Source organism: Typopeltis vanoorti, chromosome 3, assembly GCF_054136105.1.
Source record: "Typopeltis vanoorti isolate ZY-2024b chromosome 3, IOZ_Tvanoo_1.0, whole genome shotgun sequence".
In the NCBI taxonomy this organism is placed as follows: domain Eukaryota; kingdom Metazoa; phylum Arthropoda; class Arachnida; order Uropygi; family Thelyphonidae; genus Typopeltis; species Typopeltis vanoorti.
Window position 1 is genome coordinate 74,744,588 of NC_143551.1, and position 27,427 is coordinate 74,772,014.

Genomic DNA, 27,427 nt, shown 5'->3' on the forward strand with positions numbered 1-27,427 from the left:
TTTGCAGATGCATTAATATACCCAATTACTTATTACAATTATTTTGACGAACGTTTAGACTCCAGTGATGTTGTTAATAATAAATACATTATTTAATGAAAAGCGATGCGAAGGATATGCCGAATATATTGGAGACACCGTTAAAATAATAATAATAATAATAATAATACAATATACTCTTGACTGCAATGCTGGCAATAAAAATACCAATGTGCATGAAGGGATACTCATGACAATAAAGGGGAATTCTTAATTCGAACCGGCATCTGGTAAAACGTGCTGCAGCGGCACAAATTTCGCGAATAAAATATATATGACATTTTAATGGTGCTGGTGCTTTGCTGTTTGTGACAGCTCGGTGATTATTACCGTAATGAGAAGGGCTTTTAGCATGTTTATTGTATCGTAGTTTTGTAAAAAGGTTCACAAAGTTACATATTGGTGAAAAATTAAAGATCGTTGCTCAACCAATTCCTAGAAGTATAGGTAAGTCAGGGTGTATTTGCAATCCGCACTCTAAATACGTTTTTAAGTTGCAGTACATAGAGCATTATAAAGATATCACAAAGAAAATCCCATTTGGTGGATGAAAATATTTTGATGTTGCAGTTTCAAATTTCTGTTTCCAACTTTTCCTGGGAAACGTCAGTTTGTTGGCATTACTCTGTTTGGAAATAACTGCGTGTGTCATATATGAGGATTATGTTTATCAAAACATTCAAACAAGTCATTCGTTCACTAACCAGATTATTGTAAAACTAGAGAATTTAATGTATTTTTTCTCTCCACTTATTACTATATCAACATTGAACAACCTGTTATTTTTTTTTTTATTTTGTTCCCCCAACTTATGCAATTATATAATGAAATTCGATGAGGCTTGTGCTCCATGTAGGTCCTGAATCATAATTCGATTTTATCATAGAGGAAATGGAATCGAGAATTAAACGAATTACTGGCCGTTGTCATAATGCATGCCACTCGCTAACGTGCACAATGCTGAAGAATTTGCCACAGTATGAATATTGCAGCAAAAAAAAAAAAAAAGTAAAATAAATCCCAACAGTGGCGCACTCATGATTTAATCTTGGGAGGCCGAGTTGATTAGACGATTTGAGAATACACACTACGCATTGCATACGACCTATAACTGAGCATCTGCAGTGATCGCCAATATATGATAACAGTGATCTCTGGCCCGGCTCGGACAAACAAAGTATCGCCCGATCACTACTTCGTTCGCCTTGCGTTCACAACGGCCGTGCTTCCCGAGAACCAGAGGGTATTCCCACCTTATGTCACCGTTAATTCATAAGTAGTATAGAAATAGAAGACACGACACAACATAAATAAATTTAAAAAAAAAATAGAATTTTAATTAGGAAAGATTTTTGGAAAATTTTCTAGTATTTTTTCCTTTTTCTTTTTGGGGGGCCAGGACCTCTTGCCCCCCCCCTCCCTGGGTGCGCCAATGAATCCCAAATCCCATTCCTCTGAATTTTATCATCATCATCGAATTCTTGACATGTACACTCGGGCGGTATACATCGAATACTTTATATCACCAATTTTCCTTCAAATTATTCTGTATCTCTAAAGACTCCAATATTATCTGATCTTATATTTCTATCACTTAAGGTACTTTTTACTGCATCAATCCATCCAGATCTTGGTCTTCCTCTGCAGCCTTTTTCCTGCCATCCTGATATAGAACACTTGCTTTGCTGACTTTCTCTCTCTCTCCTCTGTTTTTAAGGGGCTATACCACCTGAGATGAGCTCTGCAAACATATTCCTGAATGCTAACAATCTCGAGTTCTTTCCTATTATCATTTTTAATATGATACTATTACTGATGCCATCTTTTCACTCCCTACTCTTTTCAGAATGCTCATATCTGTACTTGTTAGTATTTGTTCACTAAATATTGTGCCTAAATAACTGAAATGTTTTACTTGTTCTATAGGTTTTCCATTCAAAATACAGTTCATGTTTTCCATGTTTCTCCTTTTATTATTATTTTTTCCATTGTCTTTGTCTTTTTATTGTTGATCTTCATATCAAATCTATTACAGCAGTTAGTCAGAGAATCCTGTAGACTTATACTGGATTAACTTAGAAGTATAACATCATCTGCATAAAGCAAGGAGCTGAGATTAACATCTCCAATCTTGTTATCAGGTTTAATACCACTTTCCTTCATAATGTGATCCATATAGATGATTAACAGTGGAGATAATGTGCAGTTGTCTCACAACTGATTTGATATCAAAATCCTGATTTAACGTTTGAATTTTATTTTTCTCAGAATAAGATAATTTAACTGTTACTAGGTGAAAAATTAGCAGAAACAAGCTAAGGCCAACTAATTTAACTTAAAAAGTCAACTGTAATAATAAGGCAGTAATTGCAGTTTCAATACATTTATAATATCACACACACACGCGCGCACATGTGTGGTGCGCGCACATCAGTTTTTTTATATTTATGATTACTGATAAAGATGTGTAATGAAAAAAATTTGATGTTGAAAGATCATCAGCAGAAACATATGTTGATAGTAAATATGTTTCCAGAGTTGAAAATGCTAGAGATTTTGATTGGAAAAGGATAAACAAAAAATATTGAAGCTTGTTCAAAGAACAGCAATTGAAATACAACATAGATACACTATTTGCAAAATCATATTGGAATTATAAGTTGTTAAAATTAATTATTTAATTTATGATGAGTTATTAATATCTGAAATCCTTTTCCTCTAAATTTCATTATCAAATTCCCGATATGTACCCTCGGGGGGGGGTATATTAAACTGATATCCATTCTTCTTTTCCCGGACTGCCAGTCTATCCAAATAATCCTGCAAAATTTTAACATCATCTGTATTAACTATTGCTCTACCAATTAGATCCTTTCCTATATCATTAATGTACAAAATAAACAGTAGTGGCCCAAGAACAGAGCCTTATGGCACATCACTAGTCACAGGCCTTCTTCTGGACTCTACTCCTGAATAAACTACTCTGATATCTCTCCATCAACCACCCTCTTATCCACCTCACCAATCGTATATCCATCCGCATATACTGTAGTTTATTTATTAGAATTTCATGTGGTATCCTGTTAAAGGCTTTTGCAAAGTCCAGCAGTATCACTGTAAACCCATTACCTTCATTCAATTTATCTCTCGCTGTATTATAAAACGTAAGCATTTTATTGAGGCATGGCATAACCTTCACGAAACCATGTTGCTCCCCATACTGCCACCCTAGTTGACCGAGTGGTTAGCGTATCTGCTCTCCAGCCAAAAGGCTGTGGGTTTGAATCCAGCCATGGGCGTGGATGTCTGTGATTGTCAGTGAAAATATCACTGGTGGTAATGGGTGGTAGATGGCATTGGTGCAGATGATGATGATTCATTGCAGTTCGTTGTAGTTGGTGGATTGAGTGGTGGAGGCAGATAATTGTATAGCAGGTGCTTTCCCTCGATGAGTCCTTGGATTCTCTGGAGGTTTCATGTAATAATAATAATAATGCAGTATCCCATTTCCATCTATCCATTCCTGGGTTTTGCTTCTCCAGTACCTTGATAGCAACTTCTGATATGCTGATCGGTCAGTAATTTGCTACATGAGTCTTGGAGCCCCCTTTATACAATGGAACTATTTTCTAATATGGAATATGAACTAATGTGAAAATATTTTCCAAATAAGTTTCTTAATATGGAAAATGTGTATGGGAGATGGTCAAGAAATGTTTGAATAGAGCAGTGTCAGACTGCATATCCAGAATCAGGAGAATAAATCAGATAGGAGTTACATGTGTAGAGGCTTAAGTGCTGTGAGGACATCATGTTGAAGGCTTAATGGATTTTTTACAACACTCAAAAAGAATTAAAATAGAACTTAATACTTCCTATATTTCGTCCTAGTCACTAGGATATCTACGGGGATTACAAAAACAATTAATGTAACATATACACAAATAACAAACAATACTAAGCCCAACCACGTGGGTGACACTAAAGTCCTATCTAGGTAGAGCACCTCTAAGGGCAGTAGTAGGTGGCCTGGAATGTAAGGTAGGAACTCTGGTGATGAGTGTTTCCCAAATCTTTGGAAGCTTAATGCAACCGTATTTATCGAGATTTGGTTGGTTTTTGAGAGCTGCTGCTGCTTCTAAGAAAAGTCTCTCTTTCTTGAATTTGCTGTGGTGGAGCATGGTGGTTTTCTTCCATGATACCCAGTGGGTGGTGTCCAAAACATGGTCAGCCAAGCCTGAATGGCCATAGTTGTGTTTGAAGATGTACAACTTGTGTTCCTCTAGACGGATGGATGCTGATCTGCCTGTCTGTCCAAAGTACGCCAACTTACAGGAACAGGGTACTTTGTAAACTCCAGGCAGAGAGAGAGGAGGGAGCTGATCTTTTGTAGAACGGATAAGGGTAGCAAGTTTGCTACCCTTACTGACCACAAACTTGCTACCCTTATCCGTTCTACGAAAGATCAGCTCCCTCCTCTCTCTCTACCTGGAGTTTACAAAGTACCCTGTTCCTGTAAGTTGGCGTACTTTGGACAGACAGGCAGATCAGCATCCATCCGTCTAGAGGAACACAAGTTGTACATCTTCAAACACAACTATGGCCATTCAGGCTTGGCTGACCATGTTTTGGACACCACCCACAGGGTATCATGGAAGAAAACCACCATGCTCCACCACAGCGAATTCAAGAAAGAGAGACTTTTCTTAGAAGCAGCAGCAGCTCTCAAAAACCAACCAAATCTCAATAAATACGGTTGCATTAAGCTTCCAAAGATTTGGGAAACACTCATCACCAGAGTTCCCACCTTACATTCCAGGCCACCTACTACTGCCCTTAGAGGCGCTCTACCTAGATAGGACTAGTGTCACCCACGTGGTTGGGCTTAGTATTGTTTGTTATTTGTGTATATGTTACATTAATTGTTTTTGTAATCCCCGTAGATATCCTAGTGACTAGGAACGAAATATAGGAAGTATTAAGTTCTATTTTAATTCTTTTTGAGTGTTGTAAAAAATCCATTAAGCCTCCAACAGATAGGAGTTAGATGGAAGAATAGCATCATTAGCAGGCATTTGCAGAAAAATAAAATTTTGGAGGGAGTATAAAGAAAAAGGTGATCGGCATGTCCATGAGTAGTATAAGGCATAGACAAGAAGGATGGCCTGTATGTTAAGGAACACCAAATCTAATTATGAGAGGAAGTGAGCTGATGAAGCCAAAGTCTTTTTTGCTGATGGTAAGGAAGAAACATGCAAACCAAATTGTTCAGTTACTGAGTGATCATTTTGCAAGGGTTTACCATCTAGATGGTGATATTGCAATGCCATATGTGACATTGACTTCTTGTGTAGAGGCTTAAGTGCTGTGAGGACATTATGTTGGAGGTTTAATGGATTTTTTACAACACTCAAAAAGAATTAAAATAGAATTTAATATTTCCTATATTTTGTCCTAGTCACTAGGACATCTACGGGGATTACAAAGACAATTAATGTAACATGCACACAAAATCTTACAATACTAAGCCCAACCACGTGGGTGACAATAAAGTCCTATCTAGGTGGAGCGCCCTCTAAGGGCAGTAGTAGGTGGCCTGGAATGTAAGGTGGGACCTCTGGTGATGACTGTTGGCCATTCAGGCTTGGCTGACCATGTTTTGGACACCACCCACAGAGTATCATGGAAGAAAACCACCATGCTCCACCACAGCAAATTCAAGAAAGAGAGACTTTTCTTAGAAGCAGCAGCAGCAGCTCTCAGAAACCAACCAAATCTTAACAAATACGGTTGCATTAAGCTTCCGAAGATTTGGGAAACAGTCATCACCAGAGGTCCCACCTTACATTCCAGGCCACCTACTACTGCCCTTAGAGGGCGCTCCACCTAGATAGGACTTTATTGTCACCCACGTGGTTGGGCTTAGTATTGTAAGATTTTGTGTGCATGTTACATTAATTGTCTTTGTAATCCCCGTAGATGTCCTAGTGACTAGGACGAAATATAGGAAGTATTAAATTCTATTTTAATTCTTTTTGAGTGTTGTAAAAAATCCATTAAACCTCCAACATAAAGTGACATTGACTGTTGGAAGAATAGTTTGAAGACTTGGAGTGCTTAGGTGGCATATTGGCCCTTGTATTGGGAAAAAGTGCTAGCCAAACAATTAGCACTCCCCTTTAACCAGGCTGTTTAATTTAAGCCTCGGTACTGGGAAGGTGCAAGTGAAATGGAAAGAGGACAAAATAATTCAACTGCATAAAGGTGACTCCAAAGCAGAAGTAGAAAATTATAGGTCAATCAGTATCTCAGGAGTGGGGTAAGGTATTGGAGAAATTGGTAAAAGACAGAATTAGAATGTAGCTGGAATGATGTGCTGGTTGAAAAATTTCACTCTGTTTTGAAGTTTTTACTGCACAGGAATTTTTCAGTTTACCAAAAGCTGTCTAGCCTAACTGAATTCTTCATTTTATTTCTTCATAAATGCTTATTTTTCCAAATTTAAAAGTGCTTCCGAGATATGTATATCTTTGTGTTTGCTATGTTTTGTCATTGTCTATTGTTATTTGTTCTTCTGTTATCTAGTTTCCTTTAATATTTGCCAGTATTTTAATTTTTTTCATAGCTTATGTATTACTTTATTAGAATACTTTTATTTAATTAATTCGTCATTTCTTCTAGTTCTTTTGTTGTCTAGACTAAAATATCATTAGAATATCGTAGGTAGAATTTTTTTTTTTTTTTTTTTTTGTACCATTGATATTAATCCATTTATCAATCTGATCTAATTGGGGCACATTCCAATACTGCATTGAATAATTTAATTAAACATAATTAAAATAATGGAGTACACCAAGGAGATATTATTTCAGATGAAATAATATCTCCTTGGTGTACTCCATTATTTATTTGGAATGGGCTGCTGTACTATTCATATACAAGGACACTAGTAGTTGCTTCTTCATATATTGTTTATTAGCTGTATATAATATTTTGGCTTACTCCATGTTTCTTCAGTACTATTAGGATTGCTTGTTTTTCAAATGAATACAATGCTTTTTTATAACCTATAAAGCCTAAGTACAATGGTAAGTTGTATTCTCTGTTTTTCTCTAGCTGTTTGGCCAATTGTGCCTAAATCCCTTTCTGAATCCAGCTGCTTCATCCAATAGTCTGATTATGATTCTGTTTATTATTTTTATAAATTTTATTTATTTTTTATTTATATATTATTTTTTATATACTTGTGACGGCAACCTTATAGGTCTGTAATTTTCTATCTTTTTTTCTTATTACACTTATTTCGCTAACTTACAGGAATAAGAAAGTTATTCTTCTATTTTATAAGTAATCAAAAGACCTCATGTCAGGTTCGAAACATATGGGGTATAATAGTTGAAAAGATTCAGTGGCAAGTAAGTTAGATGATATTGGTTGGAATTGTGCATATGTGCATAGATTGAAGGAACAAAAGTGGGCTTTAAGGAGGAGAGGAGATAGAGGGGATGTGATGAAAACATACAAATTATTTTGTGTGTTAAAACCCACAAAAGGTTGTAAATATTAGTAGCATGGATAGACTAAGGATGTTTTCTGGTTTTATTAATTTATATACAGTATATATGTATGTATATTTTTTTTTTCATGTATTTTATTTCATGTTTTTCATGAAGATAACAACCAAAAAAAAAAAACTAATAGGGATGACTAGTGTATGTATATATATATATATATGTATATATATGTATATATATATATTTGACCTGTTGGACTACCATATGTTATAATGTCTCTAATTTTGATCATTTGATTCTACTTTTAATCAAGAGGCAGTCAGATTCACAAAAATAAAACTTCTAGGTTGAACTAGTGTCCTCAGATGAATATTCATTCAAGCAGTTAAGTTGAAGGTTTAGGTGATTGCTGTACAATATGATATTTATAAGTTAATTTTCAGTGCTTTGAAATTGTATTTTTTGTTGAATAATGATATAGGTTTGTCATTTGGTAGAAAACTAATGATGATTATCTCATTAGTTTTCTGCACTGTGAATGCAGTGAAGTGTAGCTTTAAACAGATATTTTTTAAAGTAATTTCTAGGTAAGAGCTGAGTGACATGAATCTTTCCTGTGGATTTAAATATTTCATTATTCATATTATAGCTACAACTCTTCATAATTTTGGGAATATGGCATCTCGGGGACAAACTGAAACTATTCATTTAAAACATAATCTTCAAGAACAGCTAGATAGACTAATGGCTCAGTTATCAGATCTAGAGGAATGCAGGTAAGAATCTTGAGTGTTGTTATTTACTGCAATTATTTAGTAATTTATATATATATATATATATTCATACTTTTATGTACTGACTGAGATCCGAGAATTCAATTAAATTTATTAAATATGCAACATGTTTCATCAGAGTGGCCAACTTTTTCAGGCGTGAGAGAACATAGAAAGCCAATAAAGAACACTATAAAGAAACATTAAGTCACTAAAAAAAAAAAATCAGCTAACGCCTTTTTATTCCCGTATACGTGGAGTAAGCAAGGCCATTTAGCCCTATCTAACTTTTGGAGACTGAGTGGGCAGTTCAATCTCCACTGGTACCAATCAGAGATAGATGGCCCAAGGCTATCACTAATTAAGCGGTACACAGTGAAGAGAGATGGCTCAAATGTGTTGCCATCTCGTGGTCCCTAACCCTAACACAATATATATAATGTCTGAAATAATGTGGGTTCTACGGTCGATTTTCTTGAGTTTACGGGACGAAAAACCCGAGTTTCCGGGAGGAAAACCCGCTTGCCCATGCCAGAGATCGACTAACTCGGGAACCAGTCAAAAAAAGGCTTAGAAAAATTTCCTCTAGTCGCCTAGACTCGAAACTAAGTCTTCCTTCGTGTGGCCAAGCGCCATGGTGTGCAAACGCCACATCCACTGAGCTACACAGGCTGACATTGAGTCACTATAAAACTATAAATTTGACTATAAACCACTTTGAACTGGAGCTACAGTCCCTGTTAAAGTTCAGTTCTATTGTTAGACACATGTTCGCATGTCGCTTCACGAGTGCACCAATATGACAGCAGAGTTGAATGAGTTCGGTAAATTGTAGCTGAGGTTACTGTTTATATGGAGAGGGTCCATGACAATTTCTTTAGACTCGACTATGCGGCGTTCTACCTTATTCTGGCATATGTGAAGGTTTGAAGCCCATTATTTGTGTTTATTGAAAACAGGACATGGCTTGAGAGGTCACTAGCTCTGGTTCTTTTGTAAGCAATGTCTCTTCAGTGTTCTTCGAGATGGTAACCGGAAAAAACAGAACATGAAGAAATGGAACATGAAAAAATAGAACATGAAGAAACAGAACTATGAAAAAATAGAACAGTGACAAAACAGAACAGGGGAAAAAATAAAACATTTATTTGTGTTGTATCTCAATGTCATATCTATTTATTAATGAAATATCTATATAAAACAAAATATAAAAGAAATATATATAAAAAAAAAATTTAATCACTGCAGGTTGGCTATTCGGCATAAAATCCTCAATTTATTTTTTGATTTTGATATTCCTGCACAATGCCACTTGATTACAAAGGGTCTCATACCTCTTTTTTCTGACTTCTGGACGACCTGTATGGGCATTGGCTAATAATAATCGCTCGCAAGCTATATCTCATCTTAGTCCAACTAATAGGTTCCCAAAGCTTGGGTGACTACAATGAAACAACAAGTTTAAGGCGTTGTGAAAACCTTCACAACAATTTGTAGTCTTAGGACATCTCTCAGCAGCAGCCTCAAAATGATTCCATATTCTAATTGGAAAGAGAGGTGATCTTCCTGCAATTCTTTCAATGTAGGTTGAGAAGAAATATGTGAGAACTTCATTGTAGTTATCCTCATCTGCAAATGTGGCAGCTAGTTGGTCAAAGGCAGTTGTTACATTTGTTATTGGTACAAAGGAGAGAGCAGGTAGGGACTTCTGTTTCAACTTCATGTCAATATCAGACTCATACACTTCCTTTAAGCCAACACTGTTGATCTTCCTAATAACACTCTGGCAAAGGAGAAAGTAGCAACCTTTTACTTCTGCTTGTGGAAAAGCAACTTGAGTAGCAGACATACATGCTTTTTCAAAGTCCAGCAGAATCTTTTGAGGTGTTATATTGGGCACCAATTGTTACAATATGGTAAACATTCTGTTGTATGTATCCATATTCTTTTTTCGCAAAAGAAAATAAATACATGGAGGATATGAATTGCCAATCATAGCATGCCATGTATACAGCTGAAAAAAACATGCTAGGTGCTTTATCAAATTTTCTGTCTCCATAAATAACATCCTTGTCTAATTCTGAGAGCAGATCATTCCCAATTGCCAATATTCTTTCTGGGTCATCAGCTCCCATATCATACAAAATGAGGTCAGCATACTTCTCTGGGGGTAGGAAAATCAGTTGTAGCTGGATTGGGAATATAAATATTTTCTTTATGTTTAAAAAGTATTTTGGTTTAACCAGTAAGAATACAATTTAGTCAGCTAAATCCCAAATTGCCAGCCCATCCTCATTCGTTCAGTATCCAGGTGGATACCCAACAGGGCGCACCACGAGAAGGTGAGGATTGGACATTAGGTCAGAAGCCCTGGTCAGTTCTTCGCATTCCTTTAAAGACTATGTGGAGGTCTCCTCTCAGTTATACAGCTTTGACCCTTAAGCAATATTTAGTCTTTATTTGAGTTGTAAGTCAGCAGTTAGAATTGAAGGATGTACATTATCCCCTCTGTTATTCATTATCTATATGGATCACATTATGAAGGAAAGTGGTATTAAACATGATATCAAAATTGGAGATGTTAATGTCAGCTCTTTTATGCGGATGATGTTATACGTCTAAATAAATAAGTCTGCAAGATTCTCTGACTAAATTGAATAACTGTTGTAATAGATATGGTATGAAGGTCAGCAATAAAAAGACAAAGACAATGAAAATAGGCAGAATCATTGAAAATGTCAACTTTGTTGTGAATGGAAAACCTGTGGAACAAGTAAAATATTTCAGCTACTTAGGCACGATTTTTAGTGAAGATGGTAAATTAAATATGAAAATAGACAACAGAATCAACAAAGCTGGTATGGTAGGAAGTCAATTGAATAAATTCATATGGAATAAGAGAGAAATTAGTCGGAACACTAAATTAGCTGTATACAAGACGGTGTTCAAACCAGTTTTAACTTATGGATCTGAGAGCTGGGTCAGAAGTAAAACACTTGACCAAAGACTAGAGACCACAGTTATGAGAGTCCTGAGAAAGATTAGAGGCATGAAGAGATGGCATCAATGGCAATATCATATTAAAAATGAGGATATTAGGAAAGAACTTGACATTGTCAGCTACCAGGAATGCGTTAGCAGAGCTAATCTCAGGTGGTATGGTCACTTAAACAGAATAGGCGAAGGAAGATTAACAAAACAAGTGTTCTCTGCCAGGTTGGCAGGAAAACGACCCAGAGGAAGACCAAGATATAGGTGGATTGATACGGTACAAAGTGCCTTAGACGATAGAAATATAAGATCTGATAATGTTGGCGTCTTGACAAGTAACAGACTGATTTGGAGGAAAATTGTAGATTGGAAGTTAGTAATGATGCAAATTTTTCATGTAGTACTATCATATCCTGTAGACCCCTTGAGGACACATGACAGGAATTTCACGTGAGTGAGGATTGCTTTGGTAAGTGTTCCAAAACATCCCTAATCACTTCTGATAAAATATTTCCCGTAACATTCCTCGGAGTTGCACCAACTGCCTTCGTGTCTTGCTTCATCCTAGCCTTTAAAATGTTTGCCTGTTCTTTTTGAGGATTAGAATCATGGCAGTGTTGTGGGACCTCTCCAATGATATTTTCTTCCTGTGGCCTCAAGAATGCCCTGCATTTGGTGGAAAAGTAGACTCTGCATCTCCAGGTAATCACTCCACTCTTGTTTTACCTATACTTGGTATATTCATATCCTTAGTACAGTAGAACTTGATTTCCTTTCTGTGTCAGTGAAAATTCCATGATAATAGATCTGTTAAAAAATAAATTTATTATTAATTTTATATTCAAGCTTTGTCATAGTACTAAACTAACTAGTAAATTATATGGGTAGATAAGTAACCGCCGATATGATCATAAATGCATATGAATGCTTACCTTGTGAATAAATTGCATGTCTACAGTGAATATGTGGAAGATGGACCACCTTTTTATTCTGGCAAACTAACGATACAATTGCTAAGACGTTTTCACAACAAAAATTCAAATGCCACGCGAAATATCTAACAGAAGATGCAAAAGGACACTAAGTAAAAGTGGTATATTGCATTAATATACCATAATTAACATACCTAGACATTAGGGGCATTGAGTGAAAGGGTACCTATTCCTGGTAATCCTATAATCTGGTAAGCTGCTTAGTTCTTAAGGAGTACCCCTGTAATTACTTAGTATTCTTGGAAATGTAGACACACAGTTTATTTGTATTTTTGCTAGAACGAAAATGCTTCATCCCATTATTCCGTACATCTGGATAAGTTTTGACAAAACCGATAAGGAGCCATGAGGAGTCTGTAAAGGACTTGCTCATTTAAATGTTGTAGAACTATACATTGATGTTTTTACGCCGAATGGACAACCTGCGGTGATTAAAAATCTATACAACATATAGAGATACGACAATAATAAATAATACTAAAATAATAATAAATAATAAATGTTTTATTTTTCCCCTGTCTGATTTGTCATAGTTCTGTTCTTTCATTGTTCTGTTTCTTCGCTGTTCTTTTCTGTCACAGTTCTGTTCTTTCATTGTTTTGTTTCTTTGTGTTCTGTTTCTTCATATTCTGTACTTTCATGTTCTGTTCTTTCATGGAACCCTTCGAGACGTAGGAGGATGGATTTTTCTGTTTGGCCATAGTATGGTTTTCTGCAGTCACATGTAATTTTGTACCACCTGGGAATTGTACATGGTCGTGAGCTTATTTGTAGTTGCTTAAACTTGATCTTAGTTTGGGAAGAGTAGAGAAGCAAGTTTTTATGTTAAACTTTCCCAAAAAATTAATGAATTTAATTGTTCTAATTCTCGGATCTGTCAGTATATAAAAGTAAGAACATATCCCAATTCCGAGTTAATACAACAAATCATCATCATATCCCTTCTGACAAGGGTAATTTCCAACTTTTGAAGGCTTATCAGAACACTCAGAAGTATTGGACTTGCTATCAACAGACTTATCTTCCTGAAACGTTGTAAGTTTTCTTCAATTATTCCGAAATTCCTACAATTTAGGGAAGTCATTACTGCAGAAAGAGCACACCGAATCTATACAAAAGCAAAACTAGATCTTTTAATGGGGAGGATTTGCGATACAAAACACAATTTAGCTTTTCTCTTTATAGAAAAATCATATTTAGAAAACCAATTAACGGCTTCCTTAGACAATGGATCATGAAATTACGTTAAAGAAATAAGTACACGCCATGCATTAAGATCTCAAAACTTAAATAAATTTAAACTCATCAGAAAGTTCAATTCGCTCAAGTCAACACAAGAACAGCCAACTCTTAATAATCTTCATGAAAGACTTAAAAAATTAGTGGTAAACAAATTGTTGTACGTTCTAAATCATGACGAAGAACAAATTCTCGGAAAAGGTCTCAGTTTTGCCCTTATACCTAAAAGCATTCCCAAAGAACTATTTCTAACTAAGATGGAGAAAGCCGCTTCACTAATTCCTACAATGGATGCAAGTTTACTTCGCATGGAAGCAATATTTGTGATCAATAATGAAAAACCTCCATCTGATAATATCTCCCCTGGTGAAAGGCTTGCAATCAAAAATCTAAAGAAAATTAAGACATCGTTATTCTACAAGCTGACAAGGGAAATGCAACTGTAGTTCTAAATAAAACAAACTACCAGGAAAAAATCTTAACGTTGTTAGAGTTGGATACATACTCAGAAATTGAAAGTTACCCAACGAGGGCGATACATAATAAAACTAATAACCTTTTACAAAAGGCCACAGAACTTCCACGAAGCATATGCTTTTCCATTCGTTCTTTACATCCACTCATTCCAGGGTTATACGGTCTCCCAAAAGTACACAAAGAAAACTGCCCACTGAGACCTATAGTAGATAGTTTTGACTCACCCACCTACCGGTTATCAAAATATCTGGCATTATCCTTAAAAGGTTTTGCAGGAAAATCTCCTTCTTATATAAAAAACTCAACAGACTCTTTGTTTCTAAAATTAAGATTATAAAACTCAAGTTTTCTGACATCATGGTGACCTTTGACGTAGTAGCTTTCTTCACAAACATTCCGACGCAAGAAGTTCTCCATATTTTAAGCAACTGGATTTCAAAGATGTTTTCTCTGCTATCTCATTGTGTTAACTCTGGCTACTTTGAATTTGAAGGAAAAATTTACAAACAGAATAAAGGATTAGCAATGGGCAGCTCACTCTCTCCAATACTAGCCATCTTTTTCGAGGACTTCGAACAAAAGGCAATCTCCTCTTCTACATTTAAGCCAAAAATTTGGCTTAGATATGTTGATGACATATTCCTTATCTGGGAACACAGTATTGACAATCTTCTCACTTTTTTAAATCACTTAAATAACTTCCACCAAGACATCAAATTAACCATGGAGATTGAAGAAAATGGATCTCTACCTTTTCTGGATGTAAACTTACTAAGACATCTGACTCCATAAAAATCTCCATCTTTAGAAAACCTACGCACACATTCAGATTCCTGCATGCGTTTTCACGTCGCTATCTGGCGCAGAAGATGGGTATCATCTCAACTCTAGTGCATCGTACCAGATCTCTACTGTCAGATGAAGAAGAACTAAAAAATGAACTACAACTCTTAAAAGGACCTTCAAAAACAATGGCTACTCTTCAAAAACTATCAGTAAACAACTATACCGCCATCAACAAAACAACATAGAAACACAGGACGACCCCAAAGGTTATATCTCCTTGCCATACATCACCACACTCTCCAAGAAACTAAGAAGAATTTTGGGAAAATTTAACATAAAAACGTGCTTCTCTACTCTTCCCAAACTAAGATCAAGTTTAAGCAAATACAAACAAGCTCACAACCATCTACAATTCCCAGGTGTGTACAAAATCACATGTGACTGCGGAAAACCATACTATGGCCAAACGGAAAATCCATCCTCCTACATCTCAAAGAACATCGAAAAGACATTGTTTACAAAAGAACCAGCGCTAGTGCCCTCTCGAGCCATATCCTGTTTTCAGTAAACACAAATAATGAAAGCCACCAACATGAGATAAACTGGACAACAACTTCAAACCTTCACATATAACAGGACGAGGTAGAACGGCGCATAGTTGAGTCTAAAGAAATTGTCATGGACCCTCTTTATAAACAGTAACCTCAGCTACAATTTACCGGACTCATTCAGCTCTGCTGTCAGATATTGGTACACTCGTCAAGCAACATGCGCACAGGTGTCTAACAATGGAACTTTAACATGGACTATAGCGCCAGTTCAAAGTTAACTGTGGTTTATAGTCGAATTTATAGTATTATAATTTATACTTTTATAGTGACTCAGTTGTTTCTTTATAGTGTTTTTTATTGGCTTTCTATGTTTTCTCACGGCAGAAGAAGTAGGCAATTCCAATGAAACATGTTGCATATTTAATAAATTTAATTGTTTGTTCTAATTCTCGGATCTCAGTCAGTATATAAAAGTATGAACATATCCCAATTCCGAGTTAATACAACAAATCATCATATGGGGGTGCTTAAGGGTCAAAACTGTATAACTGAGAGGAGACCTCCACATAGCCTTTAAAGGAATGCGGAGAACCGACCAGGGCTTCTGACCTAATGTCCAATCCTCACCTTCTCGTGGTGCACCCTGTTGGGTATCTACCTGGATACTGAATGAATGAGGGTGGGCTGGCAATTTGAGATTTAGCCGACCAAATTGTATTCCTATTGGCTAAACCAAAATACAAAATGATGGTACAACATGACAAAATTTCATGCTGGCTGGGGCATCGCCCGGTTAAACAAGGCCCCTGTTGTTTTCGCCAGGGAACCAGGGCGAACAGCGAAAAGTCAGCCACTGGAACAAATCTAAAAGCACACCCCAACTCAACATCACCAGAGTTAAAGATCGGTACTATCAACATAAGAAGCCTGAATGGCAAAGAAATGGAGTTAGCGGAGGAATTAGATAAGTACCAGATACATAATAGGGGTGACTGAAACAAAAAAGACCAAAACTGGTGAGATCTTTCTGAGCAATAAATACAAAATGTTATATTCAGGCAATGACAATCAAGGAAAAGAAGGAGTAGCCATAATATTCAACACAAAATACGAGGCTCATCTTCTTGAATGGCAGGCAGTGTCAAGTAGAATGATTTGGGCAAATATCAGAATGGAGAACTGGACAATGAGACTTATTTGTGCCTATGGTCCCACAGAATGTTCTACTAAGGTAGAAGTGGAGGAATTTTTTGAGGCTCTAGAAAAAGCAACTGACACAATGAAAAATGAAAAGTTGGTCATTGTTGGGGATCTAAATAGCAGAGTAGGAAATGATTGTGAGACATACAAAAATATTTTGGGAAAATTTGGAGAAAAGAGCAAAGCTAATAATAATGGCAAATACCTGTTGGATTTCTGCTCGGGACATGGACTGGTTAATACTAACACCATGTTCCAACATAAAAATGTGCACAAATTCACATGGAGAGAAGAGGCAAGGAATAAGAAAAGTCTCATTGACTATGTTATTGTTGCTAGTGATGTTTTTTGCCATGGTGCAGGACACCAGAGCGTACAGAGCATTTGAAATTGGAAGTGCTCGCTATTTAGTCTTGAGTAGGATAAAATTGAATTTCATATTGAAAAGAATGACATGTAAGAATAGAAGCTAATAAAAGTTGAGCAGCTCTCAGATGTGAACTGTAGACTAAAATACACAAAGATTATTGAAGGAAAAATGAAAGAGTTTGAGAATAGGAACCAAACCTTGGAGATTCAGTGGCAAGCCTTGAAGAAAACATTGATTGATTCCGCTAGAGAGGCATGTGGTGAAGTTGTCTGCAAGGATAGAAAAATTAGAACTCCATGGTGGACACAGGAAGTTAAAGAGGCAGTGAATGAAAATAAGAAAGCATATCAAAAGTTCCTGGCAAATAAGTCAGCTTGTGCTCTTAGAGAATACAGAGACAAATGTAAGAAAGCGAAACACTGTGTAAAACTAGCTGAACAAAATTCATGGGAGGACTTTGGCAAGAACATAGAAAATAAATATCAAGAAGGTGGCAAAATATTCTAGATGTTGTTGAAGAAGCTTAGGAATGGAGGAAAGAGAGCTGTAAAAGCAGTTAGAGATGATAAAGGTGACATGAAAACGGGAGAAAAAGATATCCTTGAAGTATGGAGTAATTATTTTGAAAATCTGCTAAATGAAACAAGCAGTGATGACAGCACAGTGATAAAAAACACTGACCAGGCATGTAGTCAGGAATACATATCCACACTTGAAGTAGAAAAAGCCAAGAAAGGCTTGAAATTTAGAAAGGCAGCAGGAGTAGATGATATTCGACCAGAAATGCTGAAGTATGGTGGTATAAAAGCCTTACAGTGGCTGCACTGCATAGTTCAGAATGCCTGGACAGAGGGACAAATTCCAGACGATTGGAGTAGAGCTCTCATAGTACCCATATATAAAAAGGGAAATAAAACTAAATGTGAGCATTACAGAGGTATTTCCCTACTGAGTGTTCCTGGTAAGATACATGCAAGTATACTTGAGAAACGGTTGAGAAGAATTGTGGAAGAAAAGTTTGGTGAAGAACCAGCTGGATTCAGGTCAAATAGAGGCTGTCAGGATCAGATCTTCACTTTACGACAAATAGTGGAGAAATCATGGGAATATAACAAAGATCTGTATTTAAGTTTTGTCGATTTGGAAAAGGCATATGATAAGGTGCCAAGAGAGAAGCTATTCAATATGCTACAGTTATATGGTGTCAATGGGGCATTATATCAAGCAATACTTAGTCTTTATTTGAGTTGTAAGTCAGCAGTTAGAATTGTAGGAAGTACAGGAAGATGGTTTATGTTAAATCTGGTGTGAGACAAGGATGTACATTATCCCCCCTCTGTTATTCATTATCTATATGGATCACATTATGAAGGAAAGCAGTATTAAACATGATATCAAAATTGGAGATGTTAATGTCAGCTCTTTGCTTTATGTTGATGATGTTATACTTCTAAACAAATCCGCTACAAGTCTGCAAGATTCTCTGACTAAATTGAATAACTGTTGTAATAGATATGGTATGAAGGTCAGCAATAAAAAGACAATGAAAATAGGCAGAATCATTGAAAATGTCAACTGTGTTGTGAATGGAGAACCTGTGGAACAAGTAAAACATTTCAGCTACTTAGGCACGATTTTTAGTGAAGATGGTAAATTAAATATGGAAATAGACATCAGAATCAACAAAGCTGGTATGGTAGGAAGTCAATTGAATAAATTCATATGGAATAAGAGAGAAATTAGTCGGAACACTAAATTGACTGTATACTAGACAGTGTTCAAACCAGTTTTAACTTATGGATATTGGAGCTGGGTCAGAAGTAAAACACTTGACTAGAGACTGAAGATATGAGAGTCCTGAGAAAGATTAGAGGCGTGAACAGATGGCATCAATGGCAATATCATATTAAAAACGAGAATATTAGGAAAGAACTTGACATTGTCAGCTACCAGGAATGCGTTTGCAGAGCTAATCTCAGGTGGTATGGTCACTTAAACAGAATAGGCGAAGAAAGATTAACAAAACAAGTGTTCTCTGCCAGGTTGGCAGGAAAACGACCCAGAGGAAGACCAAGATATAGGTGGATTGATAGTACAAAGTGCCTTAGACGATAGAAATATAAGATCTGGTAATGTTGGAGTCTTGACAAGTAACAGACTGATTTTTGAGGAAAGTAGATAGGAAGTTAGTAATGATGTAAATTTTTCATGTAGTACTATCATATCCTGTACACCCCTTGAGGGTACATGGCAGGAATTTTATGATGATGATGATATATATATATAATTTTTTTTTCGTGTTTTGTTCCAAGTTTATTTAGAACTTTTTCACTGCTGAGATAATATAATTCATTATCTGATTTGTATTTGTATCGTATTCTGTTATGCAATGAGGCTTCATTATTGGCTGCCTAATCTCTCTTTGCTGATTTCATGAAAGTTTTATGATGTGTGTTGAGCATGTACATTTCCCCTTTATTTTTGCAATCTCTGGGAAGACATGGACCATGTTCCACATTTTGCAGGGACATTTTTTCTGCTATGTGGATCAGTACAAATATTTTCCCCTACATAGCAAAGAGATTAGATAATTGTAGAATTTGATAAGGACCAGGTTGACTGAAACAACGAAGACGAAAATAGGTGAGGTACTTCAAATGCAACAAATAAAAAATATTATATTCAGACAATAACAATCAGCGAAAAGAGGGTGTAGCTATAGTATTCAACGCTAAATAGGAGGATAATCTGTTTGAATGGCAGGCAATATCAAGTAGAGCGATGAAGTCAAATATCAGAATGGAGGAACTAAATGATAAGTGGAAAAACGATTTTCCACTTTTTCAGGACACAAGAGTATACAAAGGATTTGAAATCAGAAGTGATCACTGTCTAGTTTTGAGAAGGATAAATTTGAATTTAATATCGAAAAGAAGAGTGTGTAAGAAAGTTTTAAAATGAATTGAAGTTGAAGAGCTTTTAGAGGTGAACTGTAGACTCAAATACACAAGCATCGTTGAAGAAAAAAAATAAAAGAATTTGAAAACAAACAAACCGATCAAAGACAAACTTTGAAGAAAACATTAACTGATTCAGCAAGAGAGGCATGTGTTTAGGTTGTCTGTAAGGATAGAAAAAATCAGAATTCCATGGTGGACTCAGGAAATTAAAGAGGCAGTCAAGGAAAAGAAGAAAGCATATTGAAAGTTCCTGGCAAGTAAGTCAGCTTGTGGGTATATAGAATACAGAGAAAAATTATTATTATTATGTGACACCTCCAGGGAGCCCAAAGACTCATTGAAGGAGAATGTGCCAACACCATCGAACGATTGACCCCTTCTAACTACTAACCGCGCTTGAACTTGCTTAATTTTTTTTGCAAGCCATTAGTAGCAGAGGCTTTACCAATCGACCACCCTTTGCTGGCAAAGAATTGACGCCAGTAGCACCTGGTGTTCCCAGATGGTAACCCTCCCAAGTACTGACCGGGCCCAACGTTGCTTAACTTCGGTGATCGGATGAGAACCGGTGTATTCAGCGTAGTCTGGCTGCTTGCTCAATGTAAGGAAGCAAAGCAGTGTGTAAAACCAGCTAAAAAAATGTCATAGTAAGACTTTGGTAAGAACATAGAAAATAAATATGAAGTTGGCAAAATATTCTGGAGGCTATTAAAAAAAAGGTTAGAAAGGAAGGAAAAATTACTCTAAAAGGAATTCGAGATGATAAAGATGACATGAAAACTGAAGATAATGATATTCTAAATGTTTGGAGTAGTTACTTTGAAAGACTTCAGTTTTTTCAGTTTTGAATGACTACTAAATGAAACAAGCAGTAACTCCCAGCAGGAATGCAGCCAGGAATACATATTATCCATACGTAAAATAGAAAAAGTCATCAAAAATTTGAAATGACTTACTTGCCAGGAACTTGTAGAATATACATAATGCAGAAACCAAATGTCTGTGTGATAGTGGGGGGGGGGTGAGTTGGTAAGAGGTGGGTCTAACTCTCTCTTCTGTATTGAGTGAAGCATTTTGAGGGAGCTTTTAGGGCCCCTACCCCATATGTGAGAGCAGTATTCAATAGCTGGGCAGATTTGTATAAGGTTAACAACTGTTCAGGAGTGACGTCTTTAGTGAAAGAGAAATCCTAGTTTTTTAGAAGCTTAGGATGCAATGGTTGTGATGTGTTTATGCCAGGAGAGGCTTGATGTCAGTGTAATTCCAAGAAGAGAAATCTCAACAAATTGTCTGAAAATTTGGGTGTTGTCAAAAATAAGACTGGGAGAAAATAGTTCTTTTTTTTTTTATGAGAAATAAGACAGAACTGGATATATTAGCATTGAAATTGACGAGGTTATCTGAACCCCGTTGGAGAATGGCATGGAGATCAGAATTGAGGGAGGTGGTGGTTGAGGTGAGTTGTGTAGAATAAGGTTTATCAAATGAAAGGGAGGAGTGCAATGTGCTGTTATCTGCAAAACTGTGCATTGGGTTGGAGGTTAACTGAAGTAGGTCATTGATATATAGCAAGAAGAGAGTTAGTGAGAGGACAGAACCTGTGGAAAACTGGCATTAGTTGAATCGTGAGAGAATAAGGAACCATCCACCACCACACATATTCTATGTCCGGACAGAAAGCTAGCAATCCAATTACAGAAGGCTTGGGACAGCCCAAACAGTGGTAGTTTGCTTAGTATGCCTTTGTGCCAGACTCTGTCAAAAGCTTTGGTGATATCAATTGCAATTGCAACCACTTGAGATTTGAAAACTTCTCCATGGCATTTGTCCAGAGATGGGTGACACATGTGAGCAAATCTCCTGTTGATCGGCAGTGACAGAATCCATACTTGCGGTCGTTTATTAGGTAAGTGCGTTCAAGGTAGTATAGGAGTTGGGAGTTGATGATTTTTTTCTGTTACTTTAGACAGGACTGAGGTGAGCAAGATAGGACGGCAGTTGGATAGCAGAGGTTTGTCGCCTTTCTTGGGAATGAATTGAATATAGGCCAGTTTCCAGGCTGTTGGATAGATACCAGTGGAGTAAGAGAGTATATACAAGTGACATAGGATTGGAGTCAGTTCTGGTGCGCAAACTTTCAGGACAATTGGAGGAATGCCATCAGGACGAGGAGACTTTTTGTGTCTAATTTGGACAACATTTTTCTGATCTCTTGCTGGCAAAAGGATATAGGAGGCATTGCATATTGGGCAACTGGAATGGTTGGGGGATATTTACCATTGTCAGTTATGCATGCATTGGAAGCAAAGTGTGAAGCTGGAAATTAGCTTTTTCTGTGAGTAATGAATGCAATAGAACCATCTGGGTACGATAGGGGTGGGAATAGTGTTGGGCAGAAGTGATGACCAACTAGTTTCCTGCTTTCTGCTCTTTCGAACTCTGTTTTGGAAGCAGTATTTTTTTTTTTTTCATCTATTTTGGGCTTGAGTATAAACTCTAAAGGAGGATGGAGTGATTTGAGCCAGTTACGGTACGTTTGGTTTTTCATTTGTACAGCCTTGCACGTCTTTTGGAGAACCAGGGTTTACTTAGGGAATAGCAGTTCTAGAGGATTAGCCTCGTATTTAGTATTGAATGCGATAGCTACTCCTTCTTTTCCCTGATTGTTATTGCTTGAATATAACATTTTGTATTTATTGCTTAGAAAGATCTCACCGGTTTTTGTCTTTTTTTGTTTCAGTCATTCCTATTATGTTGATCTGGTACTTATCCAATTCTTTTGCCAATCCCATTTCTTTGCCATTCAGGCTTCTTATGTTGATAGTACCGATCTTGAACTCTGGTGATGTTGAGTTGGGATGTGTTTCAGGAGCTGACTTTTCACTGTTCACCCTTTCAAAAACAATGGGTGCCTTGTTTAACTGGGTGACACCCCAGCCTGCATGAAATTCCGTCATTTTACATTGTGGTTTAAGCCAATTAGAATACAGTTTGTTCTCATTCGTTCAGTATCCAGGTAGATACCTAACAGGGTGCACCACGAGAGGGTGAGGATTGGATATTAGGTCAGAAGCCCTGGTCAGTTCTTTGCATTCCTTTAAAGATTATGTGGAGGTCTCCTCTCAGTTATACAGCTTTGACCCTTAAGCGCCTATTCTTGCTGATTTTCATATTGAACAAAGATAATGCTGAATAATGCTGCAATAAATTTAGTATGAAAATTATTGCTGATTTTCATACCAAATTTATTACAACATTTATTCAATTTAGTCAGGAAATCTTGCAGACTTGTGCTGGATTTATTCAGAAGTATAACATCATATGCATAAAGTAAAGAGCTAAGATTAATATTGCCAATTTTGATATCAGATTTAATACTACTTCATAATGTGATCCATATAGATAATAAATAACAGTATTGACAATATGTACCTTTGTCCTCACACCTGATTTAACATCAAACCATCTTCCTGTATCTTCATTTTTAACCTGACTCACAGCTCAAATAAAGACTATGTTCTGCTCAATATAATGTCCCATTTACACCATATAAAAGTAGTGTTTTGAAGAGCTTTCTCTTGGCATCTTGTCATAATGTGCCAAGAGAAAGCTCTTGGCACCACATGACACCTTATCATAAGGTGCAAACCCTAAATACAAATGCTTGTTATATTCCCAAGATTTCTCAACTGTTAATGAAAATCTGATCCTGACAAGCACTATTTGCCATGAATCCAGCTTGTTCTTCACCAACCCTCCCTGCCATAATTGTTCTTAGCCGTTTCTCAAGTATACTTGCATGAATCTTGCCAGGAATACTCAGTAAGGAAATACCTCTTTAATTCTCACATTATTTTTAGTTCCCTTTTTATAGATGGGTACTATGAGAGCTCTTCTCCATTCATCCAGAATTCAACTGTCTGACTGGTGTTCTGAATTATGCAGTGCAGCCTCTGTAAAACTTTTATACCTCTATATGAGCATTTTTGGTCGAATTTCATGCACTCCAGATACCTTTTCACATTTTAGGTTTTTGTTTTTCTATTTTAAGTATGGATATGTATTCCTGACTGCATTCCTATTGGGAGTTTTCTACCACTGTGCTGACACTGCTTGTTTCATGTAGTAGTCTTTCGAAGTAATTATTCCAAACATTTGGTATATCTTTATCTTCAGTTTTCATGTTACCTTTATCATCTCTGATTCCTTAACAGTACCTTTTCCTCTATTGCCAAGCTTTTTCAATAGCCTCCACATTATTTTGCAACCTTTCTTATATTTATTTTCTATGTTGTTGTTATTATTATTATTATTATTATTATTATTATTATATGAGACCTCCAAGGAGTCAAGGACTCATCGTGGGAGGCTGTAAATTACCCCCAGCTATCATACCTTCCCTTAAATTCATTTACACTAGATGCACTCACTATCTCCCCTAAGGGCAAATTATTCCACTCACTCACTGCTCTCTGGAAGAAAAACTAGCTCTTATCTCTTTCTTGACTATGAACAAACTTAACTTCCATAGATGTCCCCCATGTTCTCTCCCTGCCTTCCATATAACAAAAAATTTCATCATCTATAACACCCATTCAAAAGTTTATAGACCTCTATCATATCACCCCCTCTTTCTCCTGTTAACCAGAGTCTGCAATCCACAAATGTTCTTACCAAAGTCTTCCAATGACATTTGTTTAGCTAGTTTTACACAGTGCTTTGCTTTCTTACATTTTTGTATGTATTCTCTAAGACCACAAGCTTACTTACTTGCCAGGAACTTTCCATAAGCTTTCTTCTTTTCCTTGACTGTCCCTTTAACTTCCTGAGTCCATCATGAAATTCTGATTTTTCTGTCCCTTACAGACAACCTGGCTACATGCCTCTCTTGCTGAATCAGTCAGTGTTTTCTTGTTTGCCATTGATCGGTTTGGTTCTTGTTTATAAAATCTTTCATTTTTTTTTGTATAATAAATTTATATGGAATAAGAAAGAAATTAATGAAAACACTAAATTAGCTATATATAAGACAGGGTTCAAACCAATTTTAACTTATGAATTTGAGAGCTGGGTTAGAAATAAAACATTTGATCAAAGACTAGAGACCTGTGATATGACAGTTCTGAGAAAGATTAGTGGAGTCAACAGATGGCATCAATGGTGGTGTCACTTTAAAAATGAGAATATTATGAAAGAACTTGCCATTGTTAGCATTCAGGAATGTGTTAGTAGAGCTAATCTCAGGTGGTATGGTCTCTTAAACAGAAAGGGAGAAGAAAGATTAGCAAAACAAATGTTCTTTGCCAGGTTGAAAAAAGACCCAAAGAAAGAAAGACCAAGATATAGATGGATTGATACAGTAATAAGTTCATTAAAAGAGAGAAAATATAAGATCTGACAATGTTAGAGTCTTGACAGATAATAGATTAATTTGGAAGAAAATTATTGATCAGAAATTAGTAATGGTGTAACTTTTTCATGTAGTACTATCGTAATTATCCTGTACATTCCCTGAAGGTGCATATCAGGAATTTGATGCTGATGATTATGACAATCTTCAAGAAATCTTTCACAAAATTTAGAAAAAAAAACTATATTACTGATATACTATATTTGTTGAATTTCTGCTCCAGACATGCATTGGTCATTGATAATATCATTGTTAAATCATATTAATGGACATAAATTACTTGGAGAGATACAGTAAATTTTATTGACTGCATTATTGTTGGTAGTTATGTCTTTGAACTGATCAGAGATAGAACGGTGTATACAGGATTTGAAATAGCAAGTGATCACAATTTAATTTTGAGTGAAATGCAAATTAGTATCTCATCGGAAACTTTTTTACACATTTTTCTTTCTAAAGGATTCATAGGTGAACATTTTTCATTTGCAAACCGAATTTTAAAATCCAAATAGCAGAATTGGAGTGGGAGGAAATGTGTGGCACTCGATAAGTTGAGGTATTCTACAAAAAAAAAAAAGAAAAAGAAATTACATAAGGATTCTATTAAGTATATCAATTCGTATCCTTATAGAATACTATAGAGAAATTTTGAAGATCTATTATAAATGAAGATCTGGGCACGAAAATGGGGATGCGAGTTCAATGTTGCAAAATGTAAGGTTTTAAAAGTTGGAAAACAAAGATGAGATGCAGAATTTATGCTTGGTGAGAATATATTGTTGGAGGTAGAGGAAATAAGAGATCTGGGGTGATAGTGGATAAGGATCTAAAATTTAGGGAACACATTTCTCATGAAGCTAATATAAAAGCTGCAGGTAAGTACATATATTCTGGGTATTTACATTTTTGAAAATTGATTAAATGAGATAACCAGAAATAGAACAGTGCAGCAAAATTTTCAGAAGGTACTGAATGTAGAAAAAAAAACATTTGAAGCATGATTTGGAAAGGAGCAGCTGAAGTAGTAGTTGATATTCAACCTGAAGTGTTTAACTGTGGAATGGCATGAGTGAATAGTGTCTTCACTCTGGCCTTCAGTTCAAATCCTACTGTCATCTACATGAATGTTTGTCTTTGCGTGGTTGATTATCATTGCCCAGTGTAAGACCATCTCCTGCTTAGTGGAATTGTTGAAGTAGCTTAAAAAGCTCTTTATTTGGTCTCTAGAGTACTGTTTTCATATTATCTAATCCAGCCATGTAAGTACTTATGTGCTATAGGTTTATATTCTTTTGTGGGACTGGCCTGGTTGGCTGAGTGGTGGTTAGCACATCTGCTCTCCAGCCAAGAGGCTGTGGGTTTGAATCTGACCAAGGGCATGGATGTTTGTGATTGTCCTACTAATCATTTACCATATGTATGTAACCTGTGTCCTTGCACAGTATGATCTTTAATTTCTTTGTGCCATAAAAATCAAATCAAAATTCAAAAAATGTTTTGTGGATGAAGGTTATATAAATACTTGGAATTTCCCTACTGAGTGTCACTGAGCAAGATTTATGCAATCTTACATGGAAAGTTTCATTGTGTCATTTGTTTATTAGAGTCACATGTACTTGAATAGCCAGCTTTCTCTTTGGTCGTTCACTGTGTGTCATGCTGGATGGCATCCTCTCTTAGAGCTTTGCAACCAACGCAGGTGTGCTTCAGGGATCCCCATTTTTGTCACCTACCCTCTTTCTCTTATACAGAAATGACCTACTCTCAATCACCATCAGTCCGATTCACAGCTTTGCTGACAATTCATCTTAATCCTTCAAGAAACTATGCACTTCTCAGACATTCCAAATATCGAGATCATCTGCAACCAGTGCCTTAAACACTGATCTCCATACTGTCCTTAAGTGAACCAGGATAAGTTGGTCACCTTTCCTTATCCTCAGTAATATACACATCACCAGATTGGATCAGATTCTCTCTCTCTGACATTTAGCCTCAGTGGCATAAACACATCACATAACTTCCTCAGCTTCCAAAAAAACTAGGCATTGTTTTCCACTCAAGAAGCTATTTTACAAAATATCCACCCAGCTACTAATTTATACAAAAACCCAAATCCACCCAT

The 27,427-nt window shown here is 36.3% G+C and overlaps 1 protein-coding gene and 1 pseudogene across 1 annotated transcript in view; one reads left to right on the top strand and one right to left on the bottom strand.

Annotated features, from left to right (window-relative positions):
• Positions 1-343: 343 nt before the first annotated feature.
• LOC150108272 (protein LZIC-like) overlaps positions 344-27,427 on the top strand; it is a 95,949-nt gene continuing 68,865 nt past the window's right edge. Inside the window, exons 1-2 of the mRNA XM_090415717.1 lie at positions 344-486; positions 8,203-8,329. Of these exons, the coding sequence (XP_090271843.1) occupies positions 8,229-8,329 (101 nt within the window). The 5' untranslated portion in view covers positions 344-486; positions 8,203-8,228. The remainder of the gene's footprint in view (positions 487-8,202; positions 8,330-27,427) is intronic.
• On the bottom strand, positions 20,370-20,488 carry LOC150108273 (5S ribosomal RNA; annotated as a pseudogene).